Source organism: Oncorhynchus nerka, linkage group LG12 (assembly GCF_034236695.1).
Source record: "Oncorhynchus nerka isolate Pitt River linkage group LG12, Oner_Uvic_2.0, whole genome shotgun sequence".
Lineage (NCBI taxonomy): Eukaryota > Metazoa > Chordata > Actinopteri > Salmoniformes > Salmonidae > Oncorhynchus > Oncorhynchus nerka.
In genome coordinates, this window is record NC_088407.1 from 719668 (window position 1) to 744715 (window position 25048).

A 25048-nucleotide genomic window follows, 5' to 3' on the forward strand; every position below is an offset into this window, starting at 1 on the left:
TAGGGTACACTCCCCTTCTCTCTGTAGGGTACACTCCCCTTCTCTCTGTAGGGTACACTCCCTTCTCTCTGTAGGGTGCTCTCCCCTTCTCTCTGTAGGGTACACTCCCCTTCTCTCTGTAGGGTGCACTCCCCTTCTCTCTGTAGGGTGCACTCCCCTTCTCTCTGTGTACACTCCCCTTCTCTCTGTAGGGTACACTCCCCTTCTCTCTGTAGGGTACACTCCCCTTCTCTCTGTAGGGTACACTCCTTCTCTCTGTAGGGTGCACTCCCCTTCTCTCTGTAGGGTACACTCCCCTTCTCTCTGTAGGGTACACTCCCCTTCTCTCTGTAGGGTGCACTCCCTTCTCTCTGTAGGGTACACTCCCCTTCTCTCTGTAGGGTGCACTCCCCTTCTCTCTGTAGGGTACACTCCCCTTCTCTCTGTAGGGTACACTCCCCTTCTCTCTGTAGGGTGCACTCCCCTTCTCTCTGTAGGGTACACTCCCTTCTCTCTGTAGGGTACACTCCCTTCTCTCTGTAGGGTGCTCCCCTTCTCTCTGTAGGGTACACTCCCTTCTCTCTGTAGGGTACACTCCCCTTCTCTCTGTAGGGTACACTCCCCTTCTCTCTGTAGGGTGCACTCCCCTTCTCTCTGTAGGGTACACTCCCCTTCTCTCTGTAGGGTACACTCCCTTCTCTCTGTAGGGGGTACACTCCCCTTCTCTCTGTAGGGTACACTCTCCCCTTCTCTCTGTAGGGTACACTCCCCTTCTCTCTGTAGGGTACACTCCCCTTCTCTCTGTAGGGTACACTCCCCTTCTCTCTGTAGGGTGCTCTCCCCTTCTCTCTGTAGGGTACACTCCCCTTCTCTCTGTAGGGTACACTCCCCTTCTCTCTGTAGGGTGCACTCCCCTTCTCTCTGTAGGGTACACTCCCCTTCTCTCTGTAGGGTACACTCCCCTTCTCTCTGTAGGGTGCACTCCCCTTCTCTCTGTAGGGTACACTCCCCTTCTCTCTGTAGGGTACCTCCCCTTCTCTCTGTAGGGTACACTCCCCTTCTCTCTGTAGGGTACACTCCCCTTCTCTCTGTAGGGTACACTCCCTTCTCTCTGTAGGGTCTCCCTTCTCTCTGTAGGGTACACTCCCCTTCTCTCTGTAGGGTACACTCCCTTCTCTCACTCCCCTTCTCTCTGTAGGGTACACTCCCTTCTCTCTGTAGGGTACACTCCCCTTCTCTCTGTAGGGTACACTCCCCTTCTCTCTGTAGGGTACACTCCCCTTCTCTCTGTAGGGTACACTCCCCTTCTCTCTGTAGGGTGCTCTCCCCTTCTCTCTGTAGGGTGCTCTCCCCTTCTCTCTGTAGGGTACACTCCCCTTCTCTCTGTAGGGTACACTCTCCTCCACTCCCCTTCTCTCTGTAGGGTACACTCCCCTTCTCTCTGTAGGGTACACTCCTCCACTCCCCTTCTCTCTGTAGCTCTCCCCTTCTCTCTGGTACACTCCCCTTCTCTCTGTAGGGTGCTCTCCTCCACTCCCCTTCTCTCTGTAGGGTACACTCCCCTTCTCTCTGTAGGGTACACTCCTCCACTCCCCTTCTCTCTGTAGGGTACACTCCCCTTCTCTCTGTAGGGTACACTCCCTTCTCTCTGTAGGGTACACCTCCTCCACTCCCCTTCTCTCTGTAGGGTACACTCCCCTTCTCTCTGTAGGGTACACTCCTCCACTCCCCCTTCTCTCTGTAGGGTACACTCCCCTTCTCTCTGTAGGGTACACTCCCTTCTCTCTGTAGGGTACACTCCCCCCTTCTCTCTGTAGGGTGCTCTCCTCCACTCCCCTTCTCTCTGTAGGGTACACTCCCCTTCCCTTCCCCTTCTCTGTAGGGTACACTCCTTCTCTCTGTAGGGTACACTCCCCTTCTCTCTGTAGGGTACACTCCCCTTCTCTCTGTAGGGTACACTCCCCTTCTCTCTGTAGGGTGCACTCCCCTTCTCTCTTCTCTCTGTAGGGTACACTCCCCTTCTCTCTGTAGGGTGCTCCCCTTCTCTCTGTAGGGTACACTCCCCTTCTCTCTGTAGGGTACACTCCCCTTCTCTCTGTAGGGTACACTCCCCTTCTCTCTGTAGGGTGCTCTCCCCGTCTCTCTGTAGGGTACACTCCCCTTCTCTCTGTAGGGTGCTCTCCCCGTCTCTCTGTAGGGTACACTCCCCTTCTCTCTGTAGGGTACACTCCTCCACTCCCCTTCTCTCTGTAGGGTACACTCCTCCACTCCCCTTCTCTCTGTAGGGTGCTCTCCCCTTCTCTCTGTAGGGTACACTCCCCTTCTCTCTGTAGGGTACACTCCCCTTCTCTCTGTAGGGTGCTCTCCCCTTCTCTCTGTAGGGTACACTCCCCTTCTCTCTGTAGGGTACACTCCCCTTCTCTCTGTAGGGTACACTCCTCCACTCCCCTTCTCTCTGTAGGGTACACTCCTCCACTCCCCTTCTCTCTGTAGGGTACACTCCTCCACTCCCCTTCTCTCTGTAGGGTACACTCCCCTTCTCTCTGTAGGGTACACTCCCCTTCTCTCTGTAGGGTACACTCCCCTTCTCTCTGTAGGGTACACTCCCCTTCTCTCTGTAGGGTACACTCCTCCACTCCCCTTCTCTCTGTAGGGTACACTCCTCCACTCCCCTTCTCTCTGTAGGGTGCTCTCCCCTTCTCTCTGTAGGGTACACTCCTCCACTCCCCTTCTCTCTGTAGGGTACACTCCCCTTCTCTCTGTAGGGTGCTCTCTCCCCTTCTCTCTGTAGGGTACACTCCTCCACTCCCCTTCTCTCTGTAGGGTACACTCCCCTTCTCTCTGTAGGGTACACTCCTCCACTCCCCTTCTCTCTGTAGGGTACACTCCCCTTCTCTCTGTAGGGTGCTCTCTCCCCTTCTCTCTGTAGGGTACACTCCTCCACTCCCCTTCTCTCTGTAGGGTACACTCCTCCACTCCCCTTCTCTCTGTAGGGTACACTCCTCCACTCCCCTTCTCTCTGTAGGGTACACTCCTCCACTCCCCTTCTCTCTGTAGGGTACACTCCTCCACTCCCCTTCTCTCTGTAGGGTACACTCCTCCACTCCCCTTCTCTCTGTAGGGTACACTCCCTTTCTCTCTGTAGGGTGCTCTCTCCCCGTCGTGGTGATTGTATAAAATCTCCAACAGGTTACATAACGCGTGTGTGTGTTCAGGGTGAGGCTGAGTGTGTGTGTGTGTGTGTCTGAGTGTGTGTGTGTGTGTGTCTGAGTGTGTGTGTGTGTGTCTGAGTGTGTGTGTGTGTGTCTGAGTGTGTGTGTGTGTCTGAGTGTGTGTGTGTGTGTCTGAGTGTGTGTGTGTGTGTCTGAGTGTGTGTGTGTGTGTCTGAGTGTGTGTGTGTGTGTCTGAGTGTGTGTGTGTGTGTCTGAGTGTGTGTATGTGTTTGTCTGAGTGTGTGTGTGTGTGTGTCTGAGTGTGTGTGTGTGTGTCTGAGTGTGTGTGTGTGTGTCTGAGTGTGTGTGTGTGTGTCTGAGTGTGTGTTTGTGTCTAAGTGTGTGTGTGTGTGTGTCTGAGTGTGTGTGTGTTCAGGGTGAGGCTGAGTGAGTCAGGCTCTCTGTGTTGCATCAGAGTGCCAGAGATCAAAGCAAAGCACCCCTCTCTGAGCCTATAAATAAACCCTGTGTGTCTGAGTGTGTGTGTGTGTCTAAGTGTGTGTGTGTCTGAGAGTGTGTGTGTGTGTGTCTGAGTGTGTGTGTGTCTGAGTGTCTGAGAGTGTGTGTGTGTCTGAGAGTGTGTGTGTGTCTGAGAGTGTGTGTGTGTCTGAGAGTGTGTGTGTGTCTGAGAGTGTGTGTGTGTCTGAGAGTGTGTGTGTGTCTGAGAGTGTGTGTGTGTGTCTGAGAGTGTGTGTGTGTCTGAGAGTGTGTGTGTGTCTGAGAGTGTGTGTGTGTCTGAGTGTGTGTGTGTATGAGTGTGTGTGTGTCTGAGAGTGTGTGTGTGTCTGAGAGTGTGTGTGTGTCTGCGTGTGTGTGTGTGTGTGTGTGTCTGAGTGTGTGTCTGAGTGTCTGTGTGTGTGTGTGTGTGTGTGTGTGTCTGAGTGTGTGTGTGTCTGAGTGTGTGTGTGTGTGTGTGTGTGTGTGTGTGTGTGTGTGTGTGTGTGTGTGTGTGTGTGTGTGTGTGTGTGTGTGTGTGTGTCTGAGTGTGTGTGTGTGTGTGTCTGAGTGTGTCTGAGTGTATATGTGTGTGTCTGAGTGAGTGTGTGTCTGAGTGTGTGTCTGAGTGTGTGTGTGTGTGTGTGTCTGAGTGTGTGTGTGTGTGTGTGTCTGAGTGTGTGTGTGTGTATCTGAGTGTGTGTGTGTGTCTGAGTGTGTGCGTTTGTGTGTGTCTGAGTGTGTGTGTGTGTGTGTGTGTCTGAGTGTGTGAGTGTGTGTGTGTCTGTGTGTGTGTGTGTGTCTGAGAGTGTGTGTGTGTCTGCGTGTGTGTGTGTGTGTGTGTCTGAGTGTCATATGCGTCCCATGGAACAGGCCTCAGCAGCAATCCCAGAATTCCTGTGCCAATCATGTGACCCTAGAGTCTGTTATTTTTGCACATTCAGTTCGAAGGGGGTTATGGTTTATGTTGAGGTTAGGGTCTGAGCTAGGGGGTTAGAGGGTGTGTGTTGAGGTTAGGGTCTGAGCGAGGGGGTTAGAGGGTGTGTGTTGAGGTTAGGGTCTGAGCGAGGGGGTTAGAGGGTGTGTGTTGAGGTTAGGGTCTAGGGGGTTAGAGGGTGTGTGTTGAGGTTAGGGTCTGAGCGAGGGGGTTAGAGGGTGTGTGTTGAGGTTAGGGTCTGAGCGAGGGGGTTAGAGGGTGTGTGTTGAGGTTAGGGTCTGAGCGAGGGGGTTAGAGGGTGTGTGTTGAGGTTAGGGTCTGAGCGAGGGGGTTAGAGGGTGTGTGTTGAGGTTAGGGTCTGAGCTAGGGGGTTAGAGGGTGTGTGTTGAGGTTAGGGTCTGAGGTAGGGGGTTAGAGGGTGTGTGTTGAGGTTAGGGTCTGAGGTAGGTGTTTGTTCAGGAAACACAACCCTAACCCCCAGGCCTTTATCAACACTATGTGTGTCTTTGTCTGTACTACTGTGTGTGTGTACTAACGCCTGCCTGTCCTCTTCAGGCATCTCCAACCCCAAACAGCCCAAGAATGAAGGCAAGAGTTTCACCTTCGACTACTCTTACTGGTCACACACTACGGTGAGATTCTCTCTCTCAGTGAGCCCAAGGACCCACAGTTTCTCTCTTCTTCACAGTAAATCTGGTAACTGTGTGTCCATGTTGTGTCCTGTCTCCCCAGGCGGAGGATGAGAGATTTGCCTCCCAGAGACAAGTCTATAAGGACATCGGAGAGGAAATGCTGCTTCATGCTTTTGAAGGATACAATGTCTGTATCTTCGCCTACGGACAGACCGGTTGGTTCACCCATCTAGCTATACCGTAGATACTATACCGTAGATACTATACTGTAGATACTACTCATGATATATTGACCTGTCTATTTATAGATACTACTCATGATATATTGAATGTTTGTTCTGCTGTTTGTTATGTTTCCAGGAGCAGGGAAGAGTTACACCATGATGGGAAGACAGGAAGAGGGACAGGAGGGGATCATTCCCCAGGTAACTGACCCCTGACCTCTGACACATCTATATCATCATTCTGATATACCTCATAGTCATGTTCATTTAAACAGACATGGTGTGTAGGGAACAGCTGAGCTGAACTGAACTGAACACTTTTATTGTATATGATGTATATTGTTCTCTGTCTCTCTCCATCTCTCTCCCCATCACCCTCTCTCTCTGTCTCTCTCCCATCCCCCCCTCTCTCTCTCTCTCTCCCATCCCCCCCTCTCTCTCTCTCTCCATCTCTCTCCCCATCCCCCTCTCTCTGTCTCTCTCCCATCCCCCTCTCTCTCTCTCTCTCCCATCCCCCTCTCTCTCTCTCTCCCATCCCCCTCTCCATCTCTCTCCCCATCCCCCTCTCTCCATCTCTCTCCCCATCCCCCTCTCCATCTCTCTCCCCATCCCCCTCTCTCTCTCTCTCCCATCCCCCTCTCTGTCTCTCTCTCTGTCTCTCTCCCCATCCCCCTCCCTCTCTCTCTGTCTCTCTCCCCATCCCCCTCTCTCTCTCTCTCTCTCCCATCCCCTCTCTCCATCTCTCCCCATCACCCTCTCTCTCTGTCTCTCTCCCATCCCCCTCTCCATCTCTCTCCCCATCCCCCTCTCTCCATCTCTCTCCCCATCCCCCTCTCCATCTCTCTCCCCATCCCCCTCTCCATCTCTCTCCCCATCCCCCCTCTCTCTCTCTCTCTCCCATCCCCCTCTCTGTCTCTCTCTCTGTCTCTCTCCCCATCCCCCTCTCTCTCTCTCTCTCTCTCTGTCTCTCTCCCCATCCCCCCTCTCTCTCTCTCCCATCCCCCTCTCTCCATCTCTCTCCCCATCCCCCTCTCTCTCTCTCTCCCATCCCCCTCTCTGTCTCTCTCTCTCTCCCATCCCCTCTCTCTCTCTCTCCATCTCTCTCCCATCCCCCTCTCTCCATCTCTCTCTGTCTCTCTCCCATCCCCCTCTCTCTCTCTCTCCATCTCTCTCCCATCCCCCTCTCTCTCTCTCTCTGTCTCTCTCCCATCCCCCTCTCTCTCTCTCTCTCCCATCCCCTCTCTCCATCTCTCTCCCATCCCCCTCTATCCATCTCTCTCTCCCATCCCCCTCTCTCTCTCTCCCATCCCCTCTCTCCATCTCTCTCCCATCCCCCTCTCTCTCTCTCTCCCATCCCCCTCTCTCCATCTCTCCCCATCACCCTCTCTCTCTCTCTCTCCCATCCCCCTCTCTCCATCTCTCTCCCATCCCCCTCTCTCCATCTCTCTCCCATCCCCTCTCTCCATCTCTCTCCCCATCCCCTCTCTCCATCTCTCTCCCCATCCCCCCTCTCTCTCTCTCTCCCATCCCCTCTCTCCATCTCTCTCCCCATCACCCTCTCTCTCTCTCTCCCATCCCGCTCTCTTCCTCTCTCTCTCTCCCATCCCGCTCTCTTCATCTCTCTCCCCATCACCCTCTCTCTCTGTCTCTCTCTCCATCTCCCTCCCCCCCCCCCTCTCTCTCTCTCCATCTCTCTCCCTACCTGCTCTCTCTCTCTCCATCTCTCTCCCCACCCCCTCTCTCTCCATCTCTCTTCCTACCTGCTCTCTCTCTCTCCATCTCTCTCCCCACCCCCCTCTCTCTCCATCTCTCTTCCTACCTGCTCTCTCTCTCCATCTCTCTCCACCCCCTCTCTCTCTCCATCTCTCTCCCCATCCCCCTCTCTCTCTCCATCTCTCTCCACCCCCTCTCTCTCTCCATCTCTCTCCCCATCCCCCTCTCTCTCTCCATCTCTCTCCCCATCCCCCTCTCCCATCTCTCTCCCCATCCCCCCCTCTCTCTCCATCTCTCTCCACCCCCTCTCTCGCTCCATCTCTCTCCCCATCCCCCTCTCTCCATCTCTCTCCCCACCCCCTCTCTTCATCTCCCTCCCCACCCCCTCTCGCTCCATCTCTCTCCCCATCCCCATCTCTCTCCATCTCTCTCTCCACCCCCATCCCCCTCTCTCCATCTCCCTCTCCCCCCCCCCCCCCTCTTTCTCCTCTCCCCCTCTCCCCTCTCCCCCCCCCCCTCCCCCCCTCCCTCCCCCCCCCTCTCTCTCTCCAGCTGTGTGAGGATTTGTTTAAGAGGACAGTAGGAAACACAGATCCTGATCTCTCCTTCTCAGTGGAGGTATGTGGAGCCACACACACTCCCTTCCTTCCTTCCTTTCCTTGGCCCTTTAGTGACCTTCACTTCTACCCTTCCACCCTTCACTAGTCTGTTCTCTATTACAGGTGTCCTACATGGAGATCTACTGTGAGAGGGTGCGTGACCTGTTGAACCCTAAGTCGAAGGGTACACTCCGTGTTAGGGAGCACCCTATAATGGGACCGTACGTTGAAGATCTGTCTAAACTGGCTGTGACCGGATACAATGACATTCAGGACCTAATGGACTGTGGAAACAAAGCTAGGTGACGGGGTGGGGACGGGTGGGGGGGACATGGTGGGGGAACGGTGTGGGGGTGGGGGACAGGACATGGTGTGTAGGGAACGGTGTGGGGGACAGGACATGGTGTGTAGGGAACGGGGTGGGGGACAGGACATGGTGTGTAGGGAACGGTGTGGGGGACAGGACATGGTGTGTAGAGAACGGGGTGGGGGTGGGGGACAGGACATGGTGTGTAGGGAACGGGGTGGGGACAGGACATGGTGTGTAGGGAACGGGGTGGGGACAGGACATGGTGTGTAGGGAACGGGGTGGGGACAGGACATGGTGTGTAGGGAACGGGGTGGGGACAGGACATGGTGTGTAGGGAACGGGGTGGGGGACAGGACATGGTGTGTAGGGAACGGGGTGGGGTGGGGGACAGGACATGGTGTGTAGGGAACGGTGTGGGGGACAGGACATGGTGTGTAGGGAACGGTGTGTGGGGGACAGGACATGGTGTGTAGGGAACGGTGTGGGGGACAGGACATGGTGTGTAGGGAACGGTGTGGGGGACAGGACATGGTGTGTAGGGAACGGTGTGGGGGACAGGACATGGTGTGTAGGGAACGGTGTGGGGGACAGGACATGGTGTGTAGGGAACGGGGTGGGGGACAGGACATGGTGTGTAGGGAACGGGGTGGGGGACAGGACATGGTGTGTAGGGAACGGTGTGGGGACAGGACATGGTGTGTAGGGAACGGGGTGGGGACAGGACATGGTGTGTAGGGAACGGGGTGGGGGACAGGACATGGTGTGTAGGGAACGGGGTGGGGGACAGGACATGGTGTGTAGGGAACGGTGTGGGGGTGGGGGACAGGACATGGTGTGTAGGGAACGGGGTGGGGACAGGACATGGTGTGTAGAGAACGGTGTGGGGGACAGGACATGGTGTGTAGAGAACATAGAGACAGACTAGTGTCCTGTCCAGGGGGTGTCCTGTACATCAAGCTGTCTCACTACAGAAACAGGAGATAGACTAGTGTCCTGTCCAGGGGGTGTCCTGTACATCAAGCTGTCTCTCTACAGAAACAGGAGATAGACTAGTGTCCTGTCCAGGGGTTGTCCTGTACATCAAGCTGTCTCTCTACAGAAACAGGAGATAGACTAGTGTCCTGTCCAGGGGGTGTCCTGTACATCAAGCTGTCTCACTACAGAAACAGGAGATAGACTAGTGTCCTGTCCTGTCCAGGGGGTGTCCTGCACATCAACCTGCCTCAGTACAGAAACAGGAACCATTCCGGCTCAGATCAGGTTACTATATATACTATACTATTACTACAGGAACCATTCTGGCTCAGATCAGGTTATTATATATACTATACTATTATTACAGGAACCATTCTGGCTCAGATCAGGTTACTATATATACTATACTATTACTACAGAAACAGGAACCATTCTGGCTCAGATCAGGTTACTATATATACTATACTATTACTACAGAAACAGGAACCATTCTGGCTCAGATCAGGTTACTATATATACTATACTATTACTACAGGAACCATTCTGGCTCAGATCAGGTTACTATATATACTATACTATTACTACAGGAACCATTAACTATTTTTTTTTTTCATTTTGTCTGTCATAGTTAAAGTGTACCTATGATGAAAATTACAGGCCTCTCTCGTCTTTTTAATTGGGAGAACTTGCACAATTGGTGGCTGACTAAATACTTTTTTGCCCCACTGTATATTAACTAGTTGACTGACTGATTGGTATATTAACTAGTTGACTGACTGATTGGTATATTAACTAGTTGACTGATTGGTATATTAACTAGTTGACTGATTGATATATTAACTAGTTGACTGACTGATTGGTATATTAACTAGTTGACTGACTGATTGATATATTAACTAGTTGACTGATTGGTATATTAACTAGTTGACTGATTGATATATAAACTAGTTGCCTGACTGATTGGTATATTAACTAGTTGACTGATTGGTATATTAACTAGTTGACTGATTTATATATAAACTAGTTGACTGACTGATTGGTATATTAACTAGTTGACTGATTGATATATTAACTAGTTGACTGACTGATATATTAACTAGTTGACTGATTGGTATATTAACTAGTTGACTGACTGATTGATATATTAACTAGTTGACTGATTGATATATAAACTAGTTGACTGACTGATTGGTATATTAACTAGTTGACTGATTGATATATAAACTAGTTGACTGATTGATATATAAACTAGTTGACTGACTGATTGGTATATTAACTAGTTGACTGATTGATATATTAACTAGTTGACTGATTGATATATTAACTAGTTGACTGATTGATATATTAACTAGTTGACTGACTGATTGGTATATTAACTAGTTGACTGATTTGTATATTAACTAGTTGACTGATTGGTATATAAACTAGTTGCCTGACTGATTGGTATATTAACTAGTTGACTGATTTGTATATTAACTAGTTGACTGATTTATATATAAACTAGTTGACTGACTGATTGGTATATTAACTAGTTGACTGACTGATTGGTATATTAACTAGTTGACTGACTGATTGATATATTAACTAGTTGACTGATTGATATGTAAACTAGTTGACTGATTGATATATAAACTAGTTGATTGACTGATTTGTAATTCAACTAGTTGACTGATTGGTATATAATCTAGTTGACTGATTGGTATATAAACTAGTTGACTGACTGATTGATATATACACTAGTTGACTGACTGATTGATATATACACTAGTTGACTGACTGATTGATATATACACTAGTTGACTGACTGATTGATATATACACTAGTTGACTGACTGATTGATATATACACTAGTTGACTGACTGATTGATATATACACTAGTTGACTGACTGATTGATATATAAACTAGTTGACTGACTGATTGATATATACACTAGTTGACTGATTGGTATATTAACTAGTTGACTGACTGATTGGTGTATAAACTAGTTGACTGATTGGTATATAAACTAGTTGACTGACTGATTGGTATATTAACTAGTTGACTGACTGATTGGTATATAAACTAGTTGACTGACTGATTGATATATAAACTAGTTGACTGACTGATTGGTATATTAACTAGTTGACTGATTGATATACAAACTAGTTGCCTGACTGTATATTAATTGGTATATTAACTAGTTGACTGACTGATTGGTATATAAACTAGTTGACTGACTGATTGGTATATAAACTAGTTGACTGACTGATTGGTATATTAACTAGTTGACTGACTGATTGATATATTAACTAGTTGACTGACTGATATACAAACTAGTTGACTGATTGACTGATTGGTATATAAACTAGTTGACTGATTGGTATATAAACTAGTTGCCTGACTGATTGGTATATAAACTAGTTGACTGACTGATTGGTATATTAACTAGTTGACTGACTGATTGTATATTAACTAGTTGATTGATTATATTAACTAGTTGACTGACTGATTGGTATTATAAACTAGTTGACTGACTGATTGGTATATAAACTAGTTGACTGACTGATTGGTATATTAACTAGTTGACTGACTGATTGATATATTAACTAGTTGACTGACTAGTTGATATATAAACTAGTTGCCTGACTGATTGGTATATAAACTAGTTGACTGATTGGTATATAAACTAGTTGCCTGACTGATTGGTATATAAACTAGTTGACTGACTGATTGGTATATTAACTAGTTGACTGACTGATTGGTATATTAACTAGTTGACTGACTGATTGGTATATTAACTAGTTGACTGACTGATTGGTATATTAACTAGTTGACTGATTGATATATAAACTAGTTGACTGATTGATTGGTATATAAACTAGTTGACTGATTGGTATATAAACTAGTTGACTGACTGATTGGTATATAAACTAGTTGACTGACTGATTGGTATATTAACTAGTTGACTGATTGATATATAAACTAGTTGCCTGACTGATTGGTATATAAACTAGTTGCCTGACTGATTGGTATATAAACTAGTTGACTGATTGGTATATAAACTAGTTGACTGACTGATTGGTATATAAACTAGTTGACTGATTGGTATATAAACTAGTTGACTGACTGATTGGTATATTAACTAGTTGACTGATTGGTATATTAACTAGTTGACTGATTGATATATTAACTAGTTGACTGATTGATTGGTATATAAACTAGTTGACTGATTGGTATATTAACTAGTTGACTGATTGATATATTAACTAGTTGACTGATTGATATATTAACTAGTTGACTGATTGATATATTAACTAGTTGACTGACTGATTGATATATTAACTAGTTGACTGATTGATATATAAACTAGTTGCCTGACTGATTGGTATATTAACTAGTTGACTGATTTGTATATTAACTAGTTGACTGATTGATATATTAACTAGTTGACTGACTGATTGGTATATTAACTAGTTGACTGATTTGTATATTAACTAGTTGACTGATTTATATATAAACTAGTTGCCTGACTGATTGGACTGATTATATTAACTAGTTGACTGATTTGTATATTAACTAGTTGACTGATTTATATATAAACTAGTTGACTGACTGATTGGTATATTAACTAGTTGTTGACTGACTGATTGATATATTAACTAGTTGACTGATTGATATATAAACTAGTTGACTGATTGATATATAAACTAGTTGACTGATTGATATGTAAACTAGTTGACTGATTGATATATTAACTAGTTGACTGATTGATATATTAACTAGTTGACTGATTGATATATTAACTAGTTGACTGACTGATTGGTATATTAACTAGTTGACTGATTTGTATATTAACTAGTTGACTGATTGATATATTGATTTATATTATTAACTAGTTGACTGACTGATTGATATATAAACTAGTTGACTGATTGATATATGTAACTAGTTGACTGATTTATATAAACTAGTTGACTGACTGATTGATATGTAAACTAGTTGACTGATTGATATGTAAACTAGTTGCCTGACTGATTGGTATATTAACTAGTTGACTGATTTGTATATTAACTAGTTGACTGATTTATATATAAACTAGTTGACTGACTGATTTGTAATTCAACTAGTTGACTGACTGATATATTAACTAGTTGACTGATTGATATATAAACTAGTTGACTGACTGATTGATATATTAACTAGTTGACTGATTGATATATAAACTAGTTGACTGACTGATTGGTATATTAACTAGTTGACTGACTGATTGATATATTAACTAGTTGACTGATTGGTATATTAACTAGTTGACTGCCTGATTGGTATATTAACTAGTTGACTGATTGATATATAAACTAGTTGACTGACTGATTGGTATATTAACTAGTTGACTGACTGATTGGTATATTAACTAGTTGACTGACTGATTGGTATATTAACTAGTTGACTGACTGATTGGTATATTATCTAGTTGACTGACTGATTGATATATTAACTAGTTGACTGACTGATTGATATATACACTAGTTGACTGACTGATTGATATATACACTAGTTGACTGACTGATTGATATATAAACTAGTTGACTGACTGATTGATATATACACTAGTTGACTGACTGATTGATATATACACTAGTTGACTGACTGATTGATATATACACTAGTTGACTGACTGATTGATATATACACTAGTTGACTGACTGATTGATATATACACTAGTTGACTGACTGATTGATATATACACTAGTTGACTGACTGATTGATATATAAACTAGTTGACTGACTGATTGATATATACACTAGTTGACTGATTGGTATATTAACTAGTTGACTGACTGATTGGTGTATAAACTAGTTGACTGATTGGTATATAAACTAGTTGACTGACTGATTGGTATATTAACTAGTTGACTGACTGATTGGTATATAAACTAGTTGACTGACTGATTGATATATAAACTAGTTGACTGACTGATTGGTATATTAACTAGTTGACTGACTGATATACAAACTAGTTGCCTGACTGATTGGTATATTAACTAGTTGACTGACTGATTGGTATATAAACTAGTTGACTGACTGATTGGTATATAAACTAGTTGACTGACTGATTGGTATATTAACTAGTTGACTGACTGATTGATATATTAACTAGTTGACTGACTGATATACAAACTAGTTGACTGACTGATTGGTATATAAACTAGTTGACTGATTGGTATATAAACTAGTTGCCTGACTGATTGGTATATAAACTAGTTGACTGACTGATTGGTATATTAACTAGTTGACTGACTGATTGATATATTAACTAGTTGACTGACTGATTGGTATATAAACTAGTTGACTGACTGATTGGTATATAAACTAGTTGACTGACTGATTGGTATATTAACTAGTTGACTGACTGATTGATATATTAACTAGTTGACTGACTGATATACAAACTAGTTGACTGACTGATTGGTATATAAACTAGTTGACTGATTGGTATATAAACTAGTTGCCTGACTGATTGGTATATAAACTAGTTGACTGACTGATTGGTATATTAACTAGTTGACTGACTGATTGGTATATTAACTAGTTGACTGACTGATTGGTATATTAACTAGTTGACTGACTGATTGGTATATTAACTAGTTGACTGATTGATATATAAACTAGTTGACTGATTGATTGGTATATAAACTAGTTGACTGATTGGTATATAAACTAGTTGACTGACTGATTGGTATATAAACTAGTTGACTGACTGATTGGTATATTAACTAGTTGACTGATTGATATATAAACTAGTTGCCTGACTGATTGGTATATAAACTAGTTGCCTGACTGATTGGTATATAAACTAGTTGACTGATTGGTATATAAACTAGTTGACTGACTGATTGGTATATAAACTAGTTGACTGATTGGTATATAAACTAGTTGACTGACTGATTGGTATATTAACTAGTTGACTGATTGGTATATTAACTAGTTGACTGATTGATATATTAACTAGTTGACTGATTGATTGGTATATAAACTAGTTGACTGATTGGTATATTAACTAGTTGACTGATTGATATATTAACTAGTTGACTGATTGATATATTAACTAGTTGACTGACTGATTGATATATTAACTAGTTGACTGATTGATATATAAACTAGTTGCCTGACTGATTGGTATATTAACTAGTTGACTGATTTGTATATTAACTAGTTGACTGATTGATATATTAACTAGTTGACTGACTGATTGGTATATTAACTAGTTGACTGATTTGTATATTAACTAGTTGACTGATTTATATATAAACTAGTTGCCTGACTGATTGGTATATTAACTAGTTGACTGATTTGTATATTAACTAGTTGACTGATTTATATATAAACTAGTTGACTGACTGATTGGTATATTAACTAGTTGACTGACTGATTGATATATTAACTAGTTGACTGATTGATATATAAACTAGTTGACTGATTGATATATAAACTAGTTGACTGATTGATATGTAAACTAGTTGACTGATTGATATATTAACTAGTTGACTGATTGATATATTAACTAGTTGACTGATTGATATATTAACTAGTTGACTGACTGATTGGTATATTAACTAGTTGACTGATTTGTATATTAACTAGTTGACTGATTTATATATTAACTAGTTGACTGACTGATTGATATATAAACTAGTTGACTGATTGATATGTAAACTAGTTGACTGATTTATATGTAAACTAGTTGACTGATTGATATGTAAACTAGTTGACTGATTGATATGTAAACTAGTTGCCTGACTGATTGGTATATTAACTAGTTGACTGATTTGTATATTAACTAGTTGACTGATTTATATATAAACTAGTTGACTGACTGATTTGTAATTCAACTAGTTGACTGACTGATATATTAACTAGTTGACTGATTGATATATAAACTAGTTGACTGACTGATTGATATATTAACTAGTTGACTGATTGATATATAAACTAGTTGACTGACTGATTGGTATATTAACTAGTTGACTGACTGATTGATATATTAACTAGTTGACTGATTGGTATATTAACTAGTTGACTGCCTGATTGGTATATTAACTAGTTGACTGATTGATATATAAACTAGTTGACTGACTGATTGGTATATTAACTAGTTGACTGACTGATTGGTATATTAACTAGTTGACTGACTGATTGGTATATTAACTAGTTGACTGACTGATTGGTATATTATCTAGTTGACTGACTGATTGATATATTAACTAGTTGACTGACTGATTGGTATATTAACTAGTTGAATGACTGATTGGTATATTAACTAGTTGACTGATTGGTATATTAACTAGTTGATTGATTGGTATATTAACTAGTTGACTGACTGATTGGTATATTAACTAGTTGACTGATTTATATATACACTAGTTGACTGATTGGAATATTAATTAGTTGACTGACTGATATTTAAACTAGTTGACTGGCTGATTGGTATATTAACTAGTTGACTGATTGGTATGTAAACAAGTTGCCTGACTGATTGGTATATTAACTAGTTGACTGATTGATGTATAAACTAGTTGACTGACTGATATATTAACTAGTTGACTGATTGATATATAAACTAGTTGACTGACTGATTGGTATATTAACTAGTTGACTGATTGATATATAAACTAGTTGACTGACTGATTGGTATATTAACTAGTTGACTGACTGATTGATATATTAACTAGTTGACTGATTGGTATATTAACTAGTTGACTGACTGATTGGTATATTAACTAGTTGACTGATTGATATATAAACTAGTTGACTGACTGATTGGTATATTAACTAGTTGACTGACTGATTGGTATATTAACTAGTTGACTGACTGATTGGTATATTAACTAGTTGACTGACTGATTGGTATATTATCTAGTTGACTGACTGATTGATATATTAACTAGTTGACTGACTGATTGGTATATTAACTAGTTGAATGACTGATTGGTATATTAACTAGTTGACTGATTGGTATATTATCTAGTTGACTGATTGACTCATTGTGTTATTGATTTCAGGACGGTGGGGTGTGTGTTCATTGAGGGATTACTTGTTGATTGATATACTGATTGATTGGTATTGATTTCAGGACGGTGGGGTGTGTGTTCATTGAGGGATTACTTGTTGATTGATATACTGATTGATTGGTATTGATTTCAGGACGGTGGGGTGTGTGTTCATTGAGGGATTACTTGTTGATTGATATACTGATTGATTGGTATTGATTTCAGGACGGTGGCGGCAACAAATATGAATGAGACGTCTAGTCGTTCCCACGCCGTCTTCACCATCGTGTTCACACAGAAACGAAGAGACCAACTCACCAGCCTGGACACGGAGAAGGTATGTTTAGGTGTGTTTAGGTGTGTTTAGGTGTTGGTGTGAAACAAAGAGACCAACTCACCAGCCTGGACACGGAGAAGGTAAACACACAATAATAATCCATTATTGTTTGTCAGACAGACGGGGTGTGTTAGGTGTGTTTAGGTGTTGGTGTGAAACAAAGAGACCAACATCTCCCTGGACACGGAGAAGGTAGTAGGGAGGAGGAGGGGGGGGCTGGTAGGAATGTGAAGTGGAGGAGAGTCAGACTAACTCTCTGGTGAGGAGGTGGGGGGGGGGCTGGTATGAATGTACTGTAACTCTGGTGATGAGGAGGGGGGCTGGTATGAATGTACTGTAACTCTGGTGATGATGAGGAGGGGGGGGCTGGTATGAATGTACTGTAACTCTGGTGATGAGGAGGGGGCTGGTATGAATGTACTGTAACTCTGGTGATGAGGGGGGGGGGCTGGTATGAATGTACTGTAACTCTGGTGATGAGGAGGAGGGGGGGGCTGGTATGAATGTACTGTAACTCTGGTGATGAGGAGGGGGAGGGGGGGGGCTGGTATGAATGTGCTGTAACTCTGGTGATGAGGAGGAGGGGTGGGCTGGTATGAATGTACTGTAACTCTGGGGATGAGGAGGAGGGGGGCTGGTATGAATGTGCTGTAACATTTACATTTACATTTAAGTCATTTAGCAGACGCTCTTATCCAGAGCGACTTACAAATTGGTGCTTTCACCTTATGACATCCAGTGGAACAGCCACTTTACAATAGTGCATCTAGGTCTTTTAAGGGGGGTGAGAAGGATTACTTTATCCTATCCTAGGTATTCCTTAAAGAGGTGGGGTTTCAGGTGTCTCCGGAAGGTGGTGATTGACTCCGCTGTCCTGGCGTCGTGAGGGAGTTTGTTCCACCATTGGGGGCCAGAGCAGCGAACAGTTTTGACTGGGCTGAGCGGGAACTGTACTTCCTCAGTGGTAGGGAGGCGAGCAGGCCAGAGGTGGATGAACGCAGTGCCCTTGTTTGGGTGTAGGGCCTGATCAGAGCCTGGAGGTACTGAGGTGCCGTTCCCCTCACAGCTCCGTAGGCAAGCACCATGGTCTTGTAGCGGATGCGAGCTTCAACTGGAAGCCAGTGGAGAGAGCGGAGGAGCGGGGTGACGTGAGAGAACTTGGGAAGGTTGAACACCAGACGGGCTGCGGCGTTCTGGATGAGTTGTAGGGTTTAATGGCACAGGCAGGGAGCCCAGCCAACAGCGAGTTGCAGTAATCCAGACGGGAGATGACAAGTGCCTGGATTAGGACCTGCGCCGCTTCCTGTGTGAGGCAGGGTCGTACTCTGCGGATGTTGTAGAGCATGAACCTACAGGAACGGGCCACCGCCTTGATGTTATTTGAGAACGACAGGGTGTTGTCCAGGATCACGCCAAGGTTCTTAGCGCTCTGGGACGAGGACACAATGGAGTTGTCAACCGTGATGGCGAGATCATGGAACGGGCAGTCCTTCCCCGGGAGGAAGAGTAGCTCCGTCTTGCCGAGGTTCAGCTTGAGGTGATGATCCGTCATCCACACTGATATGTCTGCCAGACATGCAGAGATGCGATTCGCCACCTGGTCGTCAGAAGGGGGAAAGGAGAAGATTAATTGTGTGTCGTCTGCATAGCAATGATAGGAGAGACCATGTGAGGTTATGACAGAGCCAAGTGACTTGGTGTATAGCGAGAATAGGAGAGGGCCTAGAACAGAGCCCTGGGGACACCAGTGGTGAGAGCACGTGGTGAGGAGACGGATTCTCGCCACGCCACCTGGTAGGAGCGACCTGTCAGGTAGGACGCAATCCAAGCGTGGGCCGCGCCGGAGATGCCCAACTCGGAGAGGGTGGAGAGGAGGATCTGATGGTTCACAGTATCGAAGGCAGCCGATAGGTCTAGAAGGATGAGAGCAGAGGAGAGAGAGTTAGCTTTAGCAGTGCGGAGCGCCTCCGTGATACAGAGAAGAGCAGTCTCAGTTGAATGACTAGTCTTGAAACCTGACTGATTTGGATCAAGAAGGTCATTCTGAGAGAGATAGCGGGAGAGCTGGCCAAGGACAGCACGTTCAAGAGTTTTGGAGAGAAAAGAAAGAAGGGATACTGGTCTGTAGTTGTTGACATTGAAGAGATCGAGTGTAGGTTTTTTCAGAAGGGGTGCAACTCTCGCTCTCTTGAAGACGGGAGGGACGTAGCCAGCGGTCAGGGATGAGTTGATGAGCGAGGTGAGGTAAGGGAGAAGGTCACCGGAGATGGTCTGGAGAAGAGAGGAGGGGATAGGGTCAAGCGGGCAGGTTGTTGGGCGGCCGGCCGTCACAAGACGCGAGATGTCATCTGGAGAGAGAGGGGAGAAAGAGGTCAGAGCACAGGGTAGGGCAGTGTGAGCAGAACCAGCGGTGTCGTTTGACTTAGCAAACGAGGATCGGATGTCGTCGACCTTCTTTTCAAAATGGTTGACGAAGTCATCTGCAGAGAGGGGGGGGGGGAGGGGGAGGGGGATTCAGGAGGGAGGAGAAGGTGGCAAAGAGCTTCCTAGGGTTAGAGGCAGATGCTTGGAATTTAGAGTGGTAGAAAGTGACTTTAGCAGCAGAGACAGAGGAGGAAAATGTAGAGAGGAGGGAGTGAAAGGATGCCAGGTCCGCAGGGAGGCGAGTTTTCCTCCATTTCCGCTCGGCTGCCCGGAGCCCTGTTCTGTGAGCTCGCAATGAGTCGTCGAGCCACGGAGCGGGAGGGAGGACCGAGCCGGCCTGGAGGATAGGGGACATAGAGAGTCAAAGGATGCAGAAAGGGAGGAGAGGAGGGTTGAGGAGGCAGAATCAGGAGATAGGTTGGAGAAGGTTTGAGCAGAGGGAAGAGATGATAGGATGGAAGAGGAGAGAGTAGCGGGGGGAGAGAGAGTGAAGGTTGGGACGGCGCGATACCATCCGAGTAGGGGCAGTGTGGGAAGTGTTGGATGAGAGCGAGAGGGAAAAGGATACAAGGTAGTGGTCGGAGACTTGGAGGGGAGTTGCAATGAGGTTAGTGGAGGAACAGCATCTAGTAAAGATGAGGTCGAGCGTATTGCCTGCCTTGTGAGTAGGGGGAAGGTGAGAGGGTGAGGTCAAAAGAGGAGAGGAGTGGAAAGAAGGAGGCAGAGAGGAATGAGTCAAAGGTAGACGTGGGGAGGTTAAAGTCGCCCAGAACTGTGAGAGGTGAGCCGTCCTCAGGAAAGGAGCTTATCAAGGCATCAAGCTCATTGATGAACTCTCCGAGGGAACCTGGAGGGCGATAAATGATAAGGATGTTAAGCTTGAAAGGGCTGGTAACTGTGACAGCATGGAATTCAAAGGAGGCGATAGACAGATGGGTAAGGGGAGAAAGAGAGAATGACCACTTGGGAGAGATGAGGATCCCGGTGCCACCACCCCGCTGACCAGAAGCTCTCGGGGTGTGCGAGAGCACGTGGGCGGACGAAGAGAGAGCAGTAGGAGTAGCGGTGTTGTCTGTGGTGATCCATGTTTCCGTCAGAGCCAAGAAGTCGAGGACTGGAGGGAGGCATAGGCTGAGATGAACTCTGCCTTGTTGGCCGCAGATCGGCAGTTCCAGAGGCTACCGGAGACCTGGAACTCCATGTGGGTCGTGCGCGCTGGGACCACCAGATTAGGGTGGCCGCGGCCATGCGGTGTGGAGCGTTTGTATGGTCTGTGCAGAGAGGAGAGAACAGGGATAGACAGACACATAGTTGACAGGCTAGAGAAGAGGCTACGCTAATGCAGAGGAGATTGGAATGACAAGTGGACTACACGTCTCGAATGTTCAGAAAGTTAAGCTTACGTAGCAAGAATCTAATTGACTAAAATGATTAAAATGATACAGTACTGCTGAGGTAGGCTAGCTGCGTTGTTGACACTACCCTAATCAAGTCGTTCCGTTGAGTGTGAAGTTTCTACAATGCTGCTTTTCGGGGGCTAGCTGGCTAGCTAGCAGTGTTGGTTACGTTACGTTGCGTTAGGAGAACGACAATAGCTGGCTAGCTAACCTAGAAAATCGCTCTAGACTACACAATTATCTTTGAAACAAAGACGATCAAACAAATCACACCGTTGGGACTGAATGAAATGAAATGAAAATATGATACTACCTGTGGAGCGAAGCGGAATGCGACCGGAATGCGATGTAACTCTGGTGATGAGGAGGGGGGCTGGTATGAATGTACTGTAACTCTGGTGATGAGGAGGGGGGGCCTGGTATGAATGTACTGTAACTGTGGTGATGAGGAGGGGGGCTGGTATGAAATGTAACTCTGTAACTCTGAATGTGATGAGTGATGAGGGGTGGGCTGGTATGAATGTACTGTAACTCTGGTGATGAGGAGGGGGGCTGGTATGAATGTACTGTAACTCTGGTGATGAGGAGGGGGGCTGGTATGAATGTACTGTAACTCTGGTGATGACTCTTGGTGGTGGGGGGGGGCTGGTATGAATGTACTGTAACTCTGGTGATGGGGGGGGCTGGTATGAATGTACTGTAACTCTGGTGATGAGGAGGGGGGGGGCTGGTATGAATGTACTGTAACTCTGGTGATGAGGGGGGGGGCTGGTATGAATGTACTGTAACTCTGGTGATGAGGAGGGGGGGCTGGTATGAATGTACTGTAACTCTGGTGATGAGGAGGGGGGGCTGGTATGAATGTACTGTAACTCTGGTGATGAGGAGGGGGGGGGGGCTGGTATGAATGTACTGTAACTCTGGTGATGAGGAGGGGGGGGGGGCTGGTATGAATGAGGACGCCCGCTGCAACATCACTGTCACACTCAGACCAGGGGAATCCCTTTTGGAGAGAGAGACAGATCCATTCCTGTTGGAGAGAGAGACAGATCCATTCCTGTTGGAGAGAGAGACAGATCCATTCCTGTTGGAGACAGAGACAGATCCATTCCTGTTGGAGACAGAGACAGATCCATTCCTGTTGGAGACAGAGACAGATCCATTCCTGTTGGAGACAGAGACAGATCCATTCCTGTTGGAGACAGAGACAGATCCATTCCTGTTGGAGACAGAGACAGATCCATTCCTGTTGGAGACAGAGACAGATCCATTCCTGTAACTCTGGAGACAGAGACAGATCCATTCCTGTTGGAGACAGAGACAGATCCATTCCTGTTGGAGACAGAGACAGATCCATTCCTGTTGGAGACAGAGACAGATCCATTCCTGTTGGAGAGAGAGACAGATCCATTCCTGTTGGAGAGAGAGACAGATCCATGACACGTGTCTTATGGGAAATAGATGCTTTTCTGTTCTTTAAATGGAGACTAATCGAATATTACGCTAATCACATTATAGCCAGCAGCATACCACCCTGCATACCACTGCTGGCTTGTGTCTGAAGCTAAGCAGGGTTGGTCCTGGTCAGCAGCATACCACCCTGCATACCACTGCTGGCTTGTCTCTGAAGCTAAGCAGGGTTGGTCCTGGTCAGCAGCATACCACCCTGCATACCACTGCTGGCTTGTCTCTGAAGCTAAGCAGGGTTGGTCCTGGTCAGCAGCATACCACCCTGCATACCACTGCTGGCTTGTCTCTGAAGCTAAACAGGGTTGGTCCTGGTCAGCAGCATACCACCCTGCATACCACTGCTGGCTTGTCTCTGAAGCTAAGCAGGGTTGGTCCTGGTCAGCAGCATACCACCCTGCATACCACTGCTGGCTTGTCTCTGAAGCTAAGCAGGGTTGGTCCTGGTCAGCAGCATACCACTGCTGGCTTGTCTCTGAAGCTAAGCAGGGTTGGTCCTGGTCAGCAGCATACCACTGCTGGCTTGTCTCTGAAGCTAAGCAGGGTTGGTCCTGGTCAGCAGCATACCACCCTGCATACCACTGCTGGCTTGTCTCTGAAGCTAAGCAGGGTTGGTCCTGGTCAGCAGCATACCACCCTGCATACCACTGCTGGCTTGTCTCTGAAGCTAAGCAGGGTTGGTCCTGGTCAGCAGCATACCACTGCTGGCTTGTCTCTGAAGCTAAGCAGGGTTGGTCCTGGTCAGCAGCATACCACCCTGCATACCACTGCTGGCTTGTCTCTGAAGCTAAGCAGGGTTGGTCCTGGTCAGCAGCATACCACCCTGCATACCACTGCTGGCTTGCTTCTGAAGCTAAGTAGGGTTGGTCCTGGTCAGCAGCATACCACCCTGCATACCACTGCTGGCTTGTCTCTGAAGCTAAGTAGGGTTGGTCCTGGTCAGCAGCATACCACTGCTGGCCTGTCTCTGAAGCTAAGTAGGGTTGGTCCTGGTCAGCAGCATACCACTGCTGGCTTGTCTCTGAAGCTAAGCAGAGTTGGTCCTGGTCAGTCCCTGGATGGGAGACCAGATGCTGCTGGAAGTGGTGTTGGAGGGCCAGTAGGAGGCACTCTTTCCTCTGGTCTAAAAAATATCCCAATTCCCGAGGGCAGTGATTGGAGACACTGCCCTGTGTAGGGTGCCGTCTTTCGGATGGGACGTTAAACGGGTGTCCTGACTCTCTGAGGTCATTAAAGATCCCATGGCACTTATCGTAAGAGTAGGGGTGTTAACCCCGGGGTCCTGGCTAAATTCCCAATCTGTCAGTAAAGTCAGTCTGGTGGACCTAGAGGTTAGAGGTCAGGGGTTAGGTATTAACCATGTTATTCTCTCCAGGTCAGTAAGGTCAGTCTGGTGGACCTAGATGTTAGAGGTCAGGGGTTAGGTATTAACCATGTTATTCTCTCCAGGTCAGTAAGGTCAGTCTGGTGGACCTAGAGGTTAGAGGTCAGGGGTTAGGTATTAACCATGTTATTCTCTCCAGGTCAGTAAGGTGAGTCTGGTGGACCTAGAGGTCAGGGGTCAGGTATTAACCATGTTATTCTCTGCAGGTCAGTTAGGTAAGTCTGGTGGACCTAGAGGTTAGAGGTCAGGTATTAACCATGTTATTCTCTCCAGGTCAGTTAGGTCAGTCTGGTGGACCTAGAGGTTAGAGGTCAGGTATTAACCATGTTATTCTCTCCAGGTCAGTAAGGTCAGTCTGGTGGACCTAGAGGTTAGAGGTCAGGGGTTAGGTATTAACCATGTTATTCTCTCCAGGTCAGTAAGGTCAGTCTGGTGGACCTAGAGGTCAGGGGTCAGGTATTAACCATGTTATTCTCTCCAGGTCAGTAAGGTCAGTCTGGTGGACCTAGAGGTTAGAGGTCAGGGGTTAGGTATTAACCATGTTATTCTCTCCAGGTCAGTAAGGTCAGTCTGGTGGACCTAGAGGTTAGAGGTCAGGGGTCAGGTATTAACCATGTTATTCTCTCCAGGTCAGTAAGGTCAGTCTGGTGGACCTAGAGGTTAGAGGTCAGGGGTTAGGTATTAACCATGTTATTCTCTCCAGGTCAGTAAGGTGAGTCTGGTGGACCTAGAGGTCAGGGGTCAGGTATTAACCATGTTATTCTCTGCAGGTCAGTTAGGTAAGTCTGGTGGACCTAGAGGTTAGAGGTCAGGTATTAACCATGTTATTCTCTCCAGGTCAGTTAGGTCAGTCTGGTGGACCTAGAGGTTAGAGGTCAGGTATTAACCATGTTATTCTCTCCAGGTCAGTAAGGTCAGTCTGGTGGACCTAGAGGTTAGAGGTCAGGGGTTAGGTATTAACCATGTTATTCTCTCCAGGTCAGTAAGGTCAG

At 46.1% G+C, this 25048-nt stretch overlaps 1 protein-coding gene across 1 annotated transcript in view; it reads left to right on the plus strand.

The window, feature by feature from the left end:
- LOC115124152 (kinesin-like protein KIF1C) overlaps window positions 1-25048 on the plus strand; it is a 168533-nt gene that overhangs the window by 75162 nt on the left and 68323 nt on the right. The window contains exons 3-8 of the mRNA XM_065025108.1: window positions 5119-5195; window positions 5296-5410; window positions 5556-5620; window positions 7685-7750; window positions 7855-8033; window positions 17273-17384. Coding sequence (XP_064881180.1) covers window positions 5119-5195; window positions 5296-5410; window positions 5556-5620; window positions 7685-7750; window positions 7855-8033; window positions 17273-17384 — 614 coding nt within the window. The remainder of the gene's footprint in view (window positions 1-5118; window positions 5196-5295; window positions 5411-5555; window positions 5621-7684; window positions 7751-7854; window positions 8034-17272; window positions 17385-25048) is intronic.